The 17,950-nt window shown below is 43.2% G+C and overlaps 1 protein-coding gene across 2 annotated transcripts in view; it reads right to left on the bottom strand.

Annotated features, from left to right (window-relative positions):
* Nucleotides 1-1,525: 1,525 nt before the first annotated feature.
* The window catches only part of LOC112218920 (probable 2-oxoglutarate dehydrogenase E1 component DHKTD1, mitochondrial), a 34,568-nt gene continuing 18,143 nt past the window's right edge, over nucleotides 1,526-17,950 (bottom strand). For both annotated transcript variants that reach the window (XM_042301826.1, XM_042301825.1), the window contains exons 10-18: nucleotides 13,983-14,067; nucleotides 10,386-10,525; nucleotides 9,131-9,281; nucleotides 8,603-8,709; nucleotides 7,531-7,695; nucleotides 7,259-7,341; nucleotides 4,356-4,522; nucleotides 3,121-3,206; nucleotides 1,526-2,608 (exon numbers count right to left, since the gene is read on the bottom strand). In XM_042301826.1, coding sequence (XP_042157760.1) covers nucleotides 2,504-2,608; nucleotides 3,121-3,206; nucleotides 4,356-4,522; nucleotides 7,259-7,341; nucleotides 7,531-7,695; nucleotides 8,603-8,709; nucleotides 9,131-9,281; nucleotides 10,386-10,525; nucleotides 13,983-14,067 — 1,089 coding nt within the window. In that variant the 3' untranslated portion in view covers nucleotides 1,526-2,503. The remainder of the gene's footprint in view (nucleotides 2,609-3,120; nucleotides 3,207-4,355; nucleotides 4,523-7,258; nucleotides 7,342-7,530; nucleotides 7,696-8,602; nucleotides 8,710-9,130; nucleotides 9,282-10,385; nucleotides 10,526-13,982; nucleotides 14,068-17,950) is intronic.

Genomic DNA, 17,950 nt, shown 5'->3' with positions numbered 1-17,950 from the left:
GGATGTATGAGTGAACGATTAGTGTTGGCATTGCACCAAATCCCCGACTCGTGTCATTGGAGCAAGTAATGGAGATATATATATATATATAGTGGACAATGCAAGTGACGGCTTTCACATGAATAAAACGATGATGACATTGAACTATGTTTAGTCCTCACAACAAAATGGCAACCTGGAGGGAGTATTTAAAAATCCCCTGGCATTGCTTTTGCCCTAGGCCATTCCTACTTATGCATATAATAGAACGGAAAGCACATCCAACATGCATGTCCTCAGCCAATCCAAAAGGCTTGTCACGGACTGCCTGCCTGGCCCCTGTTTAGAATAGATCACGTTCAACAGTTATCATAATTACTTATGAGGATCTTTTTTTTCCCTCTCTCCACAAAACAAAAAAGGGACAGACTACTCTCAGTTAAATGCAATGGCTGTCTATTTAGAAAACCAATTAGATCTGTTATAGTGTCAGAAAATCTCAAAGGAAGTGAAATGAGTCTTCTGTTCTATTTGAAGGTGTTAATGGGATGATGTAGCCTCTCCTGTCTGTCTCCCTTGACAGACTGATTCATTTCTGGGCCCCTGAATCCCAAATCAACCCCTTGCTACTACAGTAGACCTTGAAATTAAAATGTACCATTCTGGAGCTTTAGGCCATGCCCAGAAACAATCCCTGGCACCTACCCCCAATGCACTGGATTCAGAGTAAGTTTGAATACCGTCTCACAGAAAATACTGTGTTTTCTGGGCAGACCTGAATCCCAAATGAGGGCCTAGCCTGTACACCCAGATACCTGTGGATATCTGAGAGGATTTGATGGGTGTAAGCAAGGAGATAAGTAAGTATAGCAACAATTCCACTTGTCTCATGAGTAAGATGGATTTACTGCCATATTGTTTACACCAATCCTCTCAGAAAGGGCTTAGTGGTTCGGTGCTGATTTGAATTCATAGTACAACTGAGTCACCCTCAAGAAGCGCAAGGATGCTACTATATTACTGACAAGAAGAAGAACAGAGGAATTACAAGACTAGATCTAACGTCTGCTTTAGATAACCAGAAGAAATATTCCCACAACATATGCACAACTGTTTGAGGAAAGTATTCAGTGCTATTTTGTAATTACATGGAAGGTAGCTACTAAATAAACTACATGGACAAAAATGTGTTATGCAGGTGTGAACTACCCTTTAAAAAGTCCAATGTAGCCATTTTTTAAAATATCAAAACATTTCTGGGTACCAATTAAGTACCTTTACTGTGATAGTTTTCGATTAAAGTAAAAAAATAAAATAAAAAAAACCTTCTTAGCAAAGAGCAATTTCTCAAGCAAGAATTTTGCTTGGACTGTCTGGAAGTGGTCTGAGTGGGGCATTAGTTTTGTACCACTAGATAGTAAATTAGAACTCTAATACAGTAATGGTCAGTATTCACATCAGACTGTTTAAATCGTACCTGTAGCAGTAAAGACAGAATCCACAACAAATGCAACCTTCTGAAAATGAAACAGAACTGCTACTGAGATGGGATTAATATTTTAATTTGACTAATTTGTAGAGAAATAGCAGCCCTAACTTTCCAAAAGAAATATTAAATAGCCGTGGTGCTGAAAGGCACATTTGTGCAGTAGTTGTTCGCTTGGTGTTTTTTTCACAATTTAAGCACAATGAAAATCTTTGGATTTCTACACACAAACAAAAATACACAATCATTTTTGAAGTTTAAATGTCACACTTTAACAGTATTTTGACATTTTATTATAACAAACTGATGTTGAGGCTGACATTGAAAACAGTAGAAAAACTACAGCAGCTCATGCGGGCAACACTGATGAATGCCTAAGCCCTTTTGATTGACAACCTGAGACAATCTTCTACCTCGAAGAAACAAGATGATAGACTGAACAAGATGATAGTCATATGTCAGGTTAATGAAATCAAATCATAATACTCGGCTGTGTGATCAATCAAAAAAATCAATGTATAAAACAATGATGCTCTAAACTTAGTGTCTAATGCCGTAATTCAATCTGAACCATATTTAGGTTTTGCTATTTGTCAGTAACCCAATAGTACAGCTAGTGAATTGAACACAACAACAAAAAAATACTAAAAATAATAATAATAATTGCCCTACGCAATTTCTGACTGTGTACATCACGTTGTTTTGTAGTTCCAACTCCATTTCATAATGCTAAACCCATCCCCACGAACCGCCAAACAGCAACTGAATCCGCCACATTGAAAGCCGGCCTTTAGCACTGGTGTTTTGACAACATTTTGAATGGAGAGGATGAGAAGAGGTAGCCTAGCTTCCAGACTGAATCACGACAGTGAAACAAGTTAAAAAAACATAAAACGGATCTGAATTCAGTCTGGATTTTCCAAGATAGAGGAGAGATGTCATGTGGTTTTTACTGGAGCTTCATGAAGTAGTGCTGGGAGTGAGCTTCCATTTTGGGGCCCAACAGCGTCCATCTTGGGCCTCAGTTGTTCCAGTGGCTCAGGAGGAGAAGGTGGCGGTGAGGACGGCCTCGTTCTGCTGCTGGTGGAGCGCTCCGATGCCCACAGCCGGGGCGGGCAGAGCAGGCCGACTGACCAATCGAAGCTGGGGGAGAGAAGAAATCCATAGTTAATATTTAGTCTCACATGGCACTTCACCCATGTGGGAGACACTGTGAGAACAGACTAGATATAACGTCCAGAGATTTCTAACTCATTGTGACCTTGTGTCCCAAATAGGGCCGAAGGAGATTAGCCTAAGTAAGTTAGTATTCTCCAAGCAGGGTAAGTAATATCCAAAGATGTAAACCCAGTTAAATCTATACTGTGTTTTCCTGGTCCTTCAGACAGGGACAGGGCATGCAGAGCCATGGTGTAATGGGAAAGGAAAGGGAGATACCTAGTCAGTTGTCTTCAACTGAAATGTGTCTTCAATGGTAACACTCTCCAGCACAAGTTATATCTACGACTCCCCACCGGGATTCAATCGACCGGGTCCGCCCTTCACACGGTTGCTCCCACCTACCTGTATCCCAGTCTGATTTCTAAACGGTCTCAATGAAAGTGTCAAATATCCACACACAAAAACAACCAACCAAAGACAGGGACAGGGCTCACCTTGCAGGCCAGCTGCTTCTCAAACCTGGGGGCCACAAACGACCAGGGGCCCATGTTCTGGGGCTCCTCCTGACTCCACACGAACTCTGTATGGGACACACACAAAAACCAAGGTCTTTGTCTATTCAAAAAAAAAAAAAAACATGCTCCATGGAGAATTTCCTTTGAAATAGCTTTTTAGACCAGGTCGAGACTTAATCTGTGTCTGAGAAAATCAGCCTATGGTGTCTGTGGTAATTAGTGATGACCCAGCATGGGCCAAGCCAGGTGAGGTTGAGGTCAGGTCAGGGTACCTTAAGCGTCGGTGTACTTGGATAAAAGCAACTGCTAAACAGTATTTTAGATTTAGATACTCAACCCTACACCTTAGGAGACGTCTGCCCTATGTACACAGACATGGAACACTTTACATACTGTTTTACCCACTTCACATGTATATACTGTATTCTAGTCAAGGCTTATTCTATATAACTACTGCTGTACATACCTTTTCTATTCACATCCACAAATGTCTATACACACACCATCCTTTAATCATGTTTAAATAAATAAATATACACATATATTTATAGTCGGGACTCTGACATTGCTCGTTCTAATATTTCTTAATTCCTTTCGATACATTTTGGAGATTTGTGTGTATTGTTAGGTATTACTGCACTGAGCTAGACATCTGCAAAATATGTGTACGCCACCAATACATTTTTATATGATAGTAAAAATCTAATCTAATGTTATTGGTCACATACACATGGTTAGCAGATGTTAATGTGAGTGTAGCAAAATGCTTGTGCTTCTAGTTCCGACCGTGCAGTAATATCTAACATGTAATATAACAATTTCACAACAACTACCTTATACACGCAAGTGTAAAGGAATGAATAAGAATATGTACATATAAATATATGGACGAGCGCTGGCCGAACGGCATAGGCAAGATGCAATAGATGCTATAGAGTACAGTATATACATATGAGATGAGTAATGTAGGATATGTAAACATTATATAAAGTGGCATTGTTTAAAGCGGCTAGTGATACATTTATTACATACATTTTTTCATTATTAAAGTGGCTAGAGATGAGTCAGTATGTTGGCATCAGCCACTCAATGTTAGTGATGGCTGTTTAACAGTCTGATGGCCTTGAGATAGAAGCTGTTTTTCCAGTCTCTCGGTCCCAGCTTTGATGCAGTAGCGTTTGAGGTAAGTAGTGGCCAGGTCAGGTACAGCCTACCTTTAGCATTGGTGTACTTGTTCAGCTCCTGCTGCAGGGCCTCCAGAGGAAAGGGACACAGCTCCTCCAGTCGGATCAGTGCTGTGGTCTGACTGGCAGCTGACGTTTCCCTCTGCTTTAACAGGGCATAGTAGTGCTTTCCTGAGCACAACACCACCCGCTGGACACTACAGGGATAGACGGAACAGGATTATTAAAATCAAACCCGGACAGCAATATTATACACAGAGGACCAAACATTAGGAACATCTGCTCCTTCCATGACAGACTAACCAGGTGAATTCCAGGTGAAAGCTATGACGCCTTACTGATGTCACTTGTTAAATCCACATCAGTGCAAATGTAGGGGAGGAGAAATTAAGACATGGATTATGTATGTGTGCCACTCAGACAGTGAACGGGCAAGACAAAATATTTAAGAGCCTTAGAAGGGGTATGGTAGTAGATGCCAGGAGCACCGGCTTGAGTGTGTCCACAACTGCAACGATGCTGGGTTTGTCAATGTCAACAGTTTCCTGTGTGTATCAAGAATGGTCCACCAACCCAAAGGACATCCAGCCAACTTGACACAACTGTGGGAAGCATTGGAGTCAACATGGGCCAGCATCCCTGTGGAACGCTTTCGACACCTTGGGCTTCTGAGTGATGCAGCGGTTTATGGCACTGCATCTCAGTGCTAGACCCTGGTTCACTACAGACCCTGGTTCGATTCCAGGCTGTATCACAACCGGCCGTGGAAGTCCCATAGGGTGGCGCACAATTGGCCCAGCATCGTCCGGGTTTGGCCAGGGTAGGTCGTCATTGTAAATTAGAATTTGTTCTTAACTGACTTTCCTAGTTAAATAAAGGTTAAATAAAATAAATCAAAAACCTTGTAGAGTCCATCCCCCAATGAATTGAGTCTGTAATGAGGACAAAAGGGGGAAGCAACTCAATATGAGGAAGGTGTTCTTAATGTTTTGTCACTCAAACTTTTTGGAACCATGACACACCTTGATGGGATATAAAATTCTGCAGCAACCCTAAGATTTCCTTATTAAATTAACCAAAGATTTCCCTATTAAATTAACCAAAGATTTCACTATTAAATTAACCTAATATTTCCCTGTGACAAATATTTTTATATAAATTAAATAGGGTTTATTTGAAATATTTTCATAGTTCCTTAACTCATGATGATAAAAGCATCCCGAGAATCTGCCCAGAATTTTTATTCAGGTTTTTAGTTTTGAACTGTTTTGGCTACAGACAAGCGTTTTTGTTTTGTTTTTTTGCATTGTAAAGTTGGGACCAAGCCATGCTCCGTTTGTTTCTACGGCAGAGGCTGTGGTATAAGCTACACCCAGAGACATATGTTAAGAAATAAATGACTCTGGCTAAGCCTAATCAGATTTGTCTGTGCTAATTGTTTTCACAAAGTGAAATGATACAAATTACTTTGCTTGTGAAACAACCTGAATGCACAGGACTTGAAAAAGTATTTAGACCCTTTAATCAGTACTTTGTTGAAGCACTTTTGGCAGCGATTACAGCCTCTAGTCTTCTTGGGTAGGACGCTACAAACTTGGCACACCTGTATTTGGGGAGTCTCTTTCATTCTTCTCTGCAGATCCTCTCAAGCTCTGTCATGTTGGATGGGGAATGTCGCTGCACGGCTATTTTCAGGTCTCTTCAGAGATGGTTGATCGGGTTCAAGGTGGGGCTCTGGCTGGGTCACTCAAGGACATTCAGAGACTTGTCCCATAGCCACTCCTGCCTTGTCTTGGCTGTGTGCTTATGGTCGTTGTCCTGTTGAAAGGTGAACCTTCACCCCAGTCTGAGGTCCTGAGTGCTCTTGAGCAGGTTTTCATCAAGGATCTCTCTGAACTTTGCTCCGTTCCGATCCTGACTAATCTCTCCGTCCCTGCCGCTGAAAAACATCCCCAAAGCATGATGCTGCCACCACCATGCTTCACCATAGGGATGGTGCTAGGTTTCCTCCAGACGTGACACTTGGCATTCAGCCAAAGAGTTCAATCTTGGTTTCATCAGATCAGAGAGTGTTGTTTCTCATGGTCTGAGTGTCCTTGCAGCCTGTCATGTGCCTTTTACTGAGGAGTGGCTTCAGTCTGGCCACTCTACCACAAAGGCCTGATTGGTGGAGTGCTGCAGAGATGGTTGTTCATCTCCACAAAGGAACTCTGGAGCTCTGTCAGTGACCATCAGGTTATTGGTCACCTCCCTGACCAAGGCCCTTCTCCCCCGATTGCTCAGTTTGGCCGGGCGACCAGCTCTAGGAAGAGTCTTGGTGGTTCCAAACTTCTTCTATTTAAGAATGACGGAGCCCACTGTGTTCTGGGGGACCTTCAATGCTGCAAACATTTTCTGGTACCCTTCCCCAGATCTGTGTCTCGACACAATCCTGTCTGGGAGCTTTATGGACAATTCCTTTGACCTCATGGCTTGGTATTTACTCATGGCTTGGTACATGCACTGTCAACTATGGGACCTTACATAGACAGGTGTGTGCCGAACCAATCAAGTTGCGGAAGCATCTCAAGAATGATCAATGGAAACAGAATGCACCTGAGCTCAATTTTGAGTCTCATAGCAAAGGTTCTGAATAGTTATGTAAATAAGGTATTTCTGTTTAGAATTTTTTATAAATGTGCAAAAAAAATATTAATTTTTTTTGCTTTGTCATTATGGGGTATTAAGTGTAGAATGATGAGGAAAATGTTGTATTTAATCCATTTTAGAATAAGGCTGTAACGTAACAAAAATGTGGAAAAAGTCAAGTGGTCTGAACACTTTTCGAATGCACTGTATCTATCACATCCTAGACCCTTTTTTTGGTTCCAAATTTAAATTATTTTCTGACAGTGTACTATTTGATGGAGAGTGTATTGTGGGTACTTCTTTACCTTGCTGGTGTGACTGAGGGGTCACCAATCACAGGCTTGAAATATGTACCAGGAGCCATGTCAACCAGACTGGATGTTGCTCCCTACAGGTAGAAAACGGGAAGGAAATACAACTCAGTCATTAAATATCTCCTGATCTATAAATAACTAGTCACTATGTGAGAAGATGAGTGTTTCTGCACCTCTCCTTGCCCAAACGGATCTCCTCAAATAGCCTAAATGACTACTGTATGGCTTGATTGTATTAGAGGTTGAATATTTGAATGTCTTACAGAGAATCGGAGCAGAGTCTTGGGCCCGGCCACGATGAGCGGCTTGCGGAAGTTGCGTATCATTTGTCGTCTCAGCAGGTGGAAATACTGTGCTGGAGTCGTAGGGTTGACAACGCCCATGTTGACATTGTCACCATCCACCCCCTCCTCTTTACTGTCACACAGCTGGGGAGATGGCGAGAGATGATGGTTATTTAGATAGACGAGAAACCATATGTTTCAATGATCATCATACTATTAGCTATTTTAATATATATATATTTTTTAACTAGGCAAGTCAGTTAAGAACAAATTCTTATTTTCAATGACGGCCGAGGAACAGTTGGCAGAACGACAGGTTTGTACCTTGTCAGCTCGGGGATTTGAACTTGCAACCTTTCGGTTACTAGTTACCACTAGGCTACCCTGCCGCCCCAATAACAGAGGTAGTTGACCCAGGTTCTTAATCAAAAGTCATTCCTCCCCTCCTCTCCCCACATTCCTCACCTCCTCTCCCCACATTCCTCACCTCCTCTCCCCACATTCCTCACCTCCCCACATTCCTCACCTCCCCACATTCCTCACCTCCATTCCTCACCCCCCACATTCCTCACCCCCTCATTCCTCACCCCCTCATTCCTCACCTCCTCACCTCCCCTCATTCCTCACCTCCCTCATTCCTCACCTCCCCATCCCCTCATTCCTCACCTCCTCATTCCTCACCTCCTCATTCCTCCCTCCTCATTCCCACCTCCTCATTCCTCCCTCCTCATTCCTCCCTCCTCATTCCTCACCTCCTCATTCCTCCCCTCATTCCTCCCCTCCTCATTCCTCCCTCCTCATTCCTCACCTCCTCATTCCTCCCCTCCTCATTCCTCACCTCCTCATTCCTCCCTCCTCATTCCTCCCCTCCTCATTCCTCCCCTCCTCTCCCCTCATTCCTCACCTCCTCATTCCTCCTCTCCCCTCATTCCTCACCTCCTCCCCTATTGGGATTTTGAGAAGGAAGTGAGGAGAGCAGAGAAACTGAAGAGGAAAGACGTTTGACAAAAGAAGCCCAGCCAAACAAATTGGGACCGGCTGTCCTCCTCACCTGTAGGAACCTCTCTATACGGCATGAGGAGTGTTCAGGTCCGGCTCCGTCATAACCATGGGGCAGCAGGATCACCATCCCACACTGCAGCAGCCACTTAGCCTCACCTGGGAGAGACAGGGAAAACATTTCAATCAACCCCTAATGAAACCAGCCTCCATCTAGTGATTATGAAGGTTTTATGAAAGCTATATGAAGCCTTTACGTATCCCACAATGCAGCAGCTACTAAACCTATTGGAGTAGGAACCGCAAACACAGCTCAGAGTTATCTGTGAGTGCATCTATGTAGTATTAATCAAGTCTTGGACTCAAAACCACTTTCAAATGGTAAACATGTTATTTAGTCCAGAACTAGGCTTAATCTGTGTCCAGGAAACCGTCCCGATAGGTATACTGTGCACCACGAGTGGTTAGAATGAACCCGGTCCATCATGTACAACTGTCTGTAAATACAGGAACTAACCTAAAAATAGCCCTTGGCTATAGGAAGTGACATTAATTCCAATAATTAACCAGAGTATCATACCTCCGGAGATGAAGGTGTCGAAGATGATCTGAGCTCCGTTGAAGAAGTCACCAAACTGAGCCTCCCAGATGGGCAGGAGTTTAGGCTGGGCGATGGCCATGCCGTACTCAAAGCCCAGCACGGCCTCCTCAGACAGAGCACTGTTACACACCTGGGTGACACACACACACACACGCGCTTTATAACAAGTTTAACCAGTATACAGTAGAAGAGAATGGTTTAGTTATAATGAACATGTGACTGTTTCAGTTGTACAGGGGTGGGCAACAGGAGGGATTTTCTTGGCCCTGCTGAAAAGTTTTAGTAAATTATTTTTATATATTATTATTTTAGTTTTTAGTCACAAAACCAAAATCACCAGGAATTCAGTTGAAAAAAATTGTTTAAAATAGGAAACCTGTTCCCAAGAGAGATACATGTGATCGTGTCTCAATGTAATTCAAGGTATGAAATGTATGTATTTGAAAAGAACAAATCTCTTTTTAGGATTAGTTGTGGTATATTTGCAGTGTACAAATTATTATAATTATATTTCTGGTCCTCCAACCATCCGCACCAACAAAAAAAAAGCATCCAGAGGCTGATTCTAGTTGCCTACCCTGCAGCAGTATTACTGACAGGAATCTTTAGTTGTAACGCTGATTCTAGTTGCCTACCCTGCAGCAGTATTACTGACAGGAATCTTTAGTTGTAACGCTGATTCTAGTTGCCTACCCTGCAGCAGTATTACTGACAGGAATCTTTAGTTGTAACGCTGATTCTAGTTGCCTACCCTGCAGCAGTATTACTGACAGGAATCTTTAGTTGTAACGCTGATTCTAGTTGCCTAGCCTGCAGCAGTATTACTGACAGGAATCTTTACAACTGTAACGCTTGTCGTCTGGGGAAGGAGATGAGGACCAATGCGCAGCGTGGTACGTGTTCATCTTATTTAATGTAAACTGAACACTGAATAACAAAACAACAACAGCTCTATCTGGTGCAGACACACAAAGACAGAAAACAACCACCCACAAAACACAATGGAAAACAAGGCTACTGAAATATGGTTCTCAATCGGGGACAACGATTGACAGCTGCCTCGGATTGAGAACCATACCAGGCCAAACACAGAAATAGAAAATGATAGACAAACTAACATAGACAATCCTCCCAACTCACGCCCTGACCATACTAAAACAAAAGAACTAAAGGTCAGAACGTGACAACGTGGTTTAGGGGGATAGTACATAGTCATCATCTATGTGTTAAATACCTCCATGAATCCTTTCTGTTCAGTGTCTATGTGGTTTAGGGGGATGTACATATCATTTGTGTCCTGACAAACTATCATGGCATGTCTCTGACTGAAGGTGCCTCTCCCAACGTCCTGCCCACTGATGCGAATGTTGAACCCTGCAGAACAGGATAAACACATTCTTACAAAACATGAGCGAATTACACATAGAATTGACAACAATAAAACAATGTGTTGTTGTAAGTATTGACATTTTATGAAAATGTTCAGTCTGGAAAACCTAAATCTATCAAGCAATTTCTGTAAAATATAATATAAGAAATACAATAAAAATCAATCCCTTTTTTGTTTACACTATCATGCCAAAAAACACACCAAACTATGCTGGCTTAGGTACAGTTGAAGTCAGAAGTTTACATACACCTTAGCCAAATACATTTAAACTCAGTTTTTCACAATTCCTGACATTTAATCCTAGTAAATATTCCCTGTCTTAGGTCAGTTAGGATCACCACTTTATTTTAAGAATGTGAAATGTCAGAATAATAGTAGAGAGAATGATTTATTTCAGCTTTTATTTCTTTCATCACATTCCCAGTGGGTCAGTAGTTTACATACATTCAATTAGTATTTGGTAGCATTGCCTTTAAATTGTTTAACTTGGGTCAAACGTTTCAGGTAGCCTTCCACAAGCTTCCCACAATAAGTTGGGTGAATTTTGGCCCATTCCTCCTGACAGAACTGGTGTAACTGAGTCAGGTTTGTAGGCCTCCTTGCTCGCACACACTTTTACAGTTCTGCCCACAAATTTTCTATAGGATTGCAGAAAAATTAATCCATGCTTTTGTCACTTCTAGGTTAGACTACTGCAATGCTCTATTTTCCGGCTACCCGGATAAAGCACTAAATAAACTTCAGTTAGTGCTAAATACGGCTGCTAGAATCCTGACTAGAACCAAAAAATTTGATCATATTACTCCAGTGCTAGCCTCTACACTGGCTTCCTGTCAAAGCAAGGGCTGATTTCAAGGTTTTACTGCTAACCTACAAAGCATTACATGGGCTTGCTCCTACCTATCTCTCTGATTTGGTCCTGCCGTACATACCTACACGTACGCTACGGTCACAAGACGCAGGCCTCCTAATTGTCCCTAGAATTTCTAAGCAAACAGCTGGAGGCAGGGCTTTCTCCTATAGAGCTCCATTTTTATGGAACGGTCTGCCTACCCATGTCAGAGACGCAAACTCGGTCTCAACCTTTAAGTCCTTACTGAAGACTCATCTCTTCAGTGGGTCATATGATTGAGTGTAGTCTGGCCCAGGAGTGGGAAGGTGAACGGAAAGGCTCTGGAGCAACGAACCGCCCTTGCTGTCTCTGCCTGGCCGGTTCCCCTCTTTCCACTGGGATTCTCTGCCTCTAACCCTATTACAGGGGCTGGGTCACTGGCTTACTGGGGCTCTCTCATGCCGTCCATGGAGGGGGTGCGTCACCTGAGTGGGTTGATTCACTGTTGTGGTCATCCTGTCTGGGTTGGCGCCCCCCTTGGGTTGTGCCGTGGCGGAGATCTTTGTGGGCTATACTCAGCCTTGTCTCAGGATGGTAAGTTGGTGGTTGAAGATATTCCTCTAGTGGTGTGGGGGCTGTGCTTTGGCAAAGTGGGTGGGGTTATATCCTTCCTGTTTGGCCCTGTCCGGGGTGACCTCGGATGGGTCCACAGTGTCTCCTGACCCCTCCTGTCTCAGCCTCCAGTATTTATGCTGCAGTAGTTTATGTGTCGGGGGCTGGGGTCAGTTTGTTATATCTGGAGTACTTCTCCTGTCCTATTCGGTGTCCTGTGTGAATCTAAGTGTGCGTTCTCTAATTCTCTCCTTCTCTCTTTCTTTCTCTCTCTCGGAGGACCTGAGCCCTAGGACCTGAGCTCCAGGACTACCTGACATGATGACTCCTTGCTGTCCCCAGTCCACCTGGCCATGCTGCTGTTCCAGTTTCAACTGACCTGAGCCCTAGGACCATGCCCCAGGACTACCTGACATGATGACTCCTTGCTGTCCCCAGTCCACCTGGCCATGCTGCTGCTCTAGTTTCAACTTCCACCTGACTGTGCTGCTGCTCCAGTTTCAACTGTTCTGCCTTATTATTATTCGACCATGCTGGTCATTTATGAACATTTGAACATCTTGGCCATGTTCTGTTATAATCTCCACCCGGCACAGCCAGAAGAGGACTGGCCACCCCACATAGCCTGGTTCCTCTCTAGGTTTCTTCCTAGGTTTTGGCCTTTCTAGGGAGTTTTTCCTAGCCACCGTGCTTCTACACCTGCATTGCTTGCTGTTTGGGGTTTTAGGCTGGGTTTCTGTACAGCACTTTGAGATATCAGCTGATGTACAAAGGGCTATATAAATAAATTTGATTTGATTTGATTTGATTGAGGTCAGGGCTTTGTGATGGCCACTCCAATACCTTGACTTTGTTGTCCTTAAGCCATTTTGCCACAACTTTGGAAGTATGCTTGGGGTCATTGTCCATTTGGAAGACCCATTTGTGACCAAGCTTTAACTTTCTGACTGATGTCTTGAGATGTTGCTTCAATATATCCACATCATTTTCCTTCCTCATGTTGCCATCTATTTTGTGAAGTGCACCAGTCCCTACTGCAGCAAAGCACCGGCTTGCACGCCTCCACCTTTTCCCTCCAAACATAACAATGGTCATTATAGCCTAACAGTTCTATTTTTGTTTCATCGGACCAGAGGACATTTCTCCAACAAGTACGAACTTTGTCCCATGTGCAGTTGCAAACCATAGTCTGGCTATTTTAATGGCGGTTTTGGAGCAGTGGCTTCTTCCTTGCTGAGCAGCCTTTCAGGTTATGTCGATATAGGACTCGTTTTCCTGTGGATATAGATAATTTTGTGCCCGTTTCCTCCAGCATCTTCACAAGGTCCTTTGCTGTTGTTCTGGGATTGATTTGCACTTTTCGCACCAAAGTACGTTCATCTCTAGGAGACAGAACGCGTCTCCTTCCTGAGCGGTATGACGGCTGTGTGGTCCCAGGGAGTTTATGCTTGCGTACTATTGTTTGTACAGACTTGTGGAGGTCTAAAATGTATTTTCTGAGGTCTTGGCTGATTTCTTTTGATTTTCCCATGATGTCAAGAAAAGAGGCCCTGAGTTTGAAGGTAGGCCTTGAAATACATCCACAGGTACACCTCCAATTGACTCAAATTATGTCAATGAACATATCAGAAGCTCCTAAAGCCATGACATCATTGTCTGGAATTTTCCAAGCTGTTTAAAGGCAGTCAACTTAGTGTATGTAAACTTCTGACCCACTGGAATTGTGAAACAATTAATTATCAGTGAAATAATCTGTCTGTAAACAATTGTTGGAAAAATTACTTCTGTCATGCACAAAGTAGATGTTCTGACCGACTTGTCAAAACTATAGTTTGTTAACAAGAAATTTGTGGAGTGGTTGAAAAACAAGTTAATGACTCCAACCTAAGTGTATGTGAACTTCTCACTTCAACTGTATATGGTGGATACGTAAACTGGCCAGCTCAGTACAGCTTGGTTTGGCTCTGTGGTGTAAAAAGCCATGGAGTCTGACTGACCTTGGCAGAGCAGAGAGCCAAACGCCATGGCCTCAGCAGTGGACCAGTCCAGATTAGTTCCATTCTCCACCTTCGCAAGGCGACCCTGAGAGAAGAACACAACAGATCTGTTTTCATAGAGCTTCAGAGAGTCTTTTAAAACGAGAACAGCGAGTTTCATCCAGCTCGAGCAAAGAACAACAGACTGCACTGTTCACACTAGTGAGGCCTGCCGTCACCCAACTACATTTGGGCTTTAGAAAAGCGCTATATTGCTGAAAGCAAATCAAATCAAAGTTTGTCACGTGTGCCGAATACGACAGGTGTAGTAGACCTCACAGTGAAATGCCGAATACGACCGGTGTGGACCTCACAGTGAAATGCCGAATACGACAGGTGTAGTAGACCTCACAGTGAAATGCCGAATACGACAGGTGTAGTAGACCTCACAGTGAAATGCCGAATACGACAGGTGTAGTAGACCTCACAGTGAAATGCCGAATACAACAGGTGTAGTAGACCTCACAGTGAAATGCCGAATACGACAGGTGTAGTAGACCTCACAGTGAAATGCCGAATACGACAGGTGTAGTAGACCTCACAGTGAAATGCCGAATACGACAGGTGTAGTAGACCTCACAGTGAAATGCCGAATACGACAGGTGTAGTAGACCTCACAGTGAAATGCCGAATACGACAGGTGTAGTAGACCTCACAGTGAAATGCCGAATACGACAGGTGTAGTAGACCTCACAGTGAAATGCCGAATACGACAGGTGTAGTAGACCTCACAGTGAAATGCCGAATACGACAGGTGTAGTAGACCTCACAGTGAAATGCTGAATACGACAGGTGTAGTAGACCTCACAGTGAAATGCCGAATACGACAGGTGTAGTAGACCTCACAGTGAAATGCCGAATACGACAGGTGTAGTAGACCTCACAGTGAAATGCCGAATACAACAGGTGTAGTAGACCTTATTGTGAAATGCTGAATACAACAGGTGTAGTAGACCTCACAGTGAAATGCCGAATACGACAGGTGTAGTAGACCTCACAGTGAAATGCCGAATACGACAGGTGTAGTAGACCTCACAGTGAAATGCCGAATACGACAGGTGTAGTAGACCTCACAGTGAAATGCCGAATACGACAGGTGTAGTAGACCTCACAGTGAAATGCCGAATACAACAGGTGTAGTAGACCTCACAGTGAAATGCTGAATATGACAGGTGTAGTAGACCTCACAGTGAAATGCTGAATATGACAGGTGTAGTAGACCTCACAGTGAAATGCTGAATATGACAGGTGTAGTAGACCTCACAGTGAAATGCTGAATATGACAGGTGTAGTAGACCTCACAGTGAAATGCTGAATACAACAGGTGTAGTAGACCTCACAGTGAAATGCCGAATACAACAGGTGTAGTAGACCTCACAGTGAAATGCTGAATACAACAGGTGTAGTAGACCTCACAGTGAAATGCCGAATACGACAGGTGTAGTAGACCTCACAGTGAAATGCTGAATACGACAGGTGTAGTAGACCTCACAGTGAAATGCTGAATACGACAGGTGTAGTAGACCTCACAGTGAAATGCTGAATACGACAGGTGTAGACCTCACAGTGAAATGCTGAATACAACAGGTGTAGTAGACCTCACAGTGAAATGCTGAATACGACAGGTGTAGTAGACCTCACAGTGAAATGCCGAATACGACAGGTGTAGTAGACCTGAATACGACAGGTGTAGTAGACCTCACAGTGAAATGCCGAATACGACAGGTGTAGTAGACCTGAATACGACAGGTGTAGTAGACCTCACAGTGAAATGCTGAATACAACAGGTGTAGTAGACCTCACAGTGAAATGCCGAATACGACAGGTGTAGTAGACCTGAATACGACAGGTGTAGTAGACCTCACAGTGAAATGCTGAATACAACAGGTGTAGTAGACCTGAATACGACAGGTGTAGTAGACCTCACAGTGAAATGCTGAATACAACAGGTGTAGTAGACCTCACAGTGGAATGCTGAATACAACAGGTGTAGTAGACCTTACAGTGAAATGCTGAATACAACAGGTGTAGTAGACCTCACAGTGAAATGCTGAATACAACAGGTGTAGTAGACCTCACAGTGGAATGCTGAATACAACAGGTGTAGTAGACCTCACAGTGAAATGCTGAATACAACAGGTGTAGTAGACCTGAATACGACAGGTGTAGTAGACCTCACAGTGAAATGCTGAATACGACAGGTGTAGTAGACCTCACAGTGAAATGCTGAATACAACAGGTGTAGTAGACCTCACAGTGAAATGCTGAATACGACAGGTGTAGTAGACCTCACAGTGAAATGCTGAATACAACAGGTGTAGTAGACCTCACAGTGAAATGCTGAATACGACAGGTGTAGTAGACCTCACAGTGAAATGCTGAATACAACAGGTGTAGTAGACCTCACAGTGAAATGCTGAATACGACAGGTGTAGTAGACCTCACAGTGAAATGCCGAATACGACAGGTGTAGTAGACCTCACAGTGAAATGCCGAATACAACAGGTGTAGTAGACCTTATTGTGAAATGCTGAATACAACAGGTGTAGTAGACCTTATTGTGAAATGCTGAATACAACAGGTGTAGTAGACCTCACAGTGAAATGCCGAATACAACAGGTGTAGTAGACCTCACAGTGAAATGCTGAATACAACAGGTGTAGTAGACCTCACAGTGAAATGCTGAATACAACAGGTGTAGTAGACCTCACAGTGAAATGCTGAATACAACAGGTGTAGTAGACCTCACAGTGAAATGCTGAATACAACAGGTGTAGTAGACCTTACAGTGAAATGCTGAATACAACAGGTGTAGTAGACCTCACAGTGAAATGCTGAATACAACAGGTGTAGTAGACCTCACAGTGAAATGCTGAATACAACAGGTGTAGTAGACCTCACAGTGAAATGCTGAATACAACAGATGTAGACCTTACAGTGAAATGCTGAATTACAACAGGTGTAGTAGACCTCACAGTGAAATGCTGAATACAACAGGTGTAGTAGACCTCACAGTGAAATGCCGAATACAACAGGTGTAGTAGACCTCACAGTGAAATGCTGAATACAACAGGTGTAGTAGACCTCACAGTGAAATGCTGAATACAACAGGTGTAGTAGACCTTACAGTGAAATGCTGAATACAACAGGTGTAGTAGACCTCACAGTGAAATGCTGAATACAACAGGTGTAGTAGACCTCACAGTGAAATGCTGAATACGACAGGTGTAGTAGACCTCACAGTGAAATGCTGAATACAACAGGTGTAGTAGACCTCACAGTGAAATGCTGAATACGACAGGTGTAGTAGACCTCACAGTGAAATGCTGAATACAACAGGTGTAGTAGACCTCACAGTGAAATGCTGAATACAACAGGTGTAGTAGTCCTTACAGTGAAATGCTGAATACAACAGGTGTAGTAGACCTCACAGTGAAATGCTGACTACAACAGGTGTAGTAGACCTTACAGTGAAATGCTGACTACAACAGGTGTAGTAGACCTCACAGTGAAATGCTGAATACAACAGGTGTAGTAGACCTCACAGTGAAATGCTGAATACAACAGGTGTAGTAGACCTCACAGTGAAATGCTGAATACAACAGGTGTAGTAGACCTCACAGTGAAATGCTGAATACAACAGGTGTAGTAGACCTCACAGTGAAATGCTGAATACAACAGGTGTAGTAGACCTCACAGTGAAATGCTGAATACGACAGGTGTAGTAGACCTCACAGTGAAATGCTGAATACAACAGGTGTAGTAGACCTCAGTGGAAACATACTGTATTTGGTCTTCAAAATCGGTTTTGTCCTTTTTCATTTGTACAGTATTTGTACAACAGTATTGTTTACTTTCCTTTGTTTGTTTTCTCCTATAGAACTGTACATGTGTATTGTATCTTGAGACTGTAATTGTCTAGGATATGC

Source organism: Oncorhynchus tshawytscha, linkage group LG19 (assembly GCF_018296145.1).
Source record: "Oncorhynchus tshawytscha isolate Ot180627B linkage group LG19, Otsh_v2.0, whole genome shotgun sequence".
Lineage (NCBI taxonomy): Eukaryota > Metazoa > Chordata > Actinopteri > Salmoniformes > Salmonidae > Oncorhynchus > Oncorhynchus tshawytscha.
The sequence above is the reverse complement of the archived record's forward strand: the minus strand, read 5'-3'. Positions and strand labels throughout refer to the sequence as shown.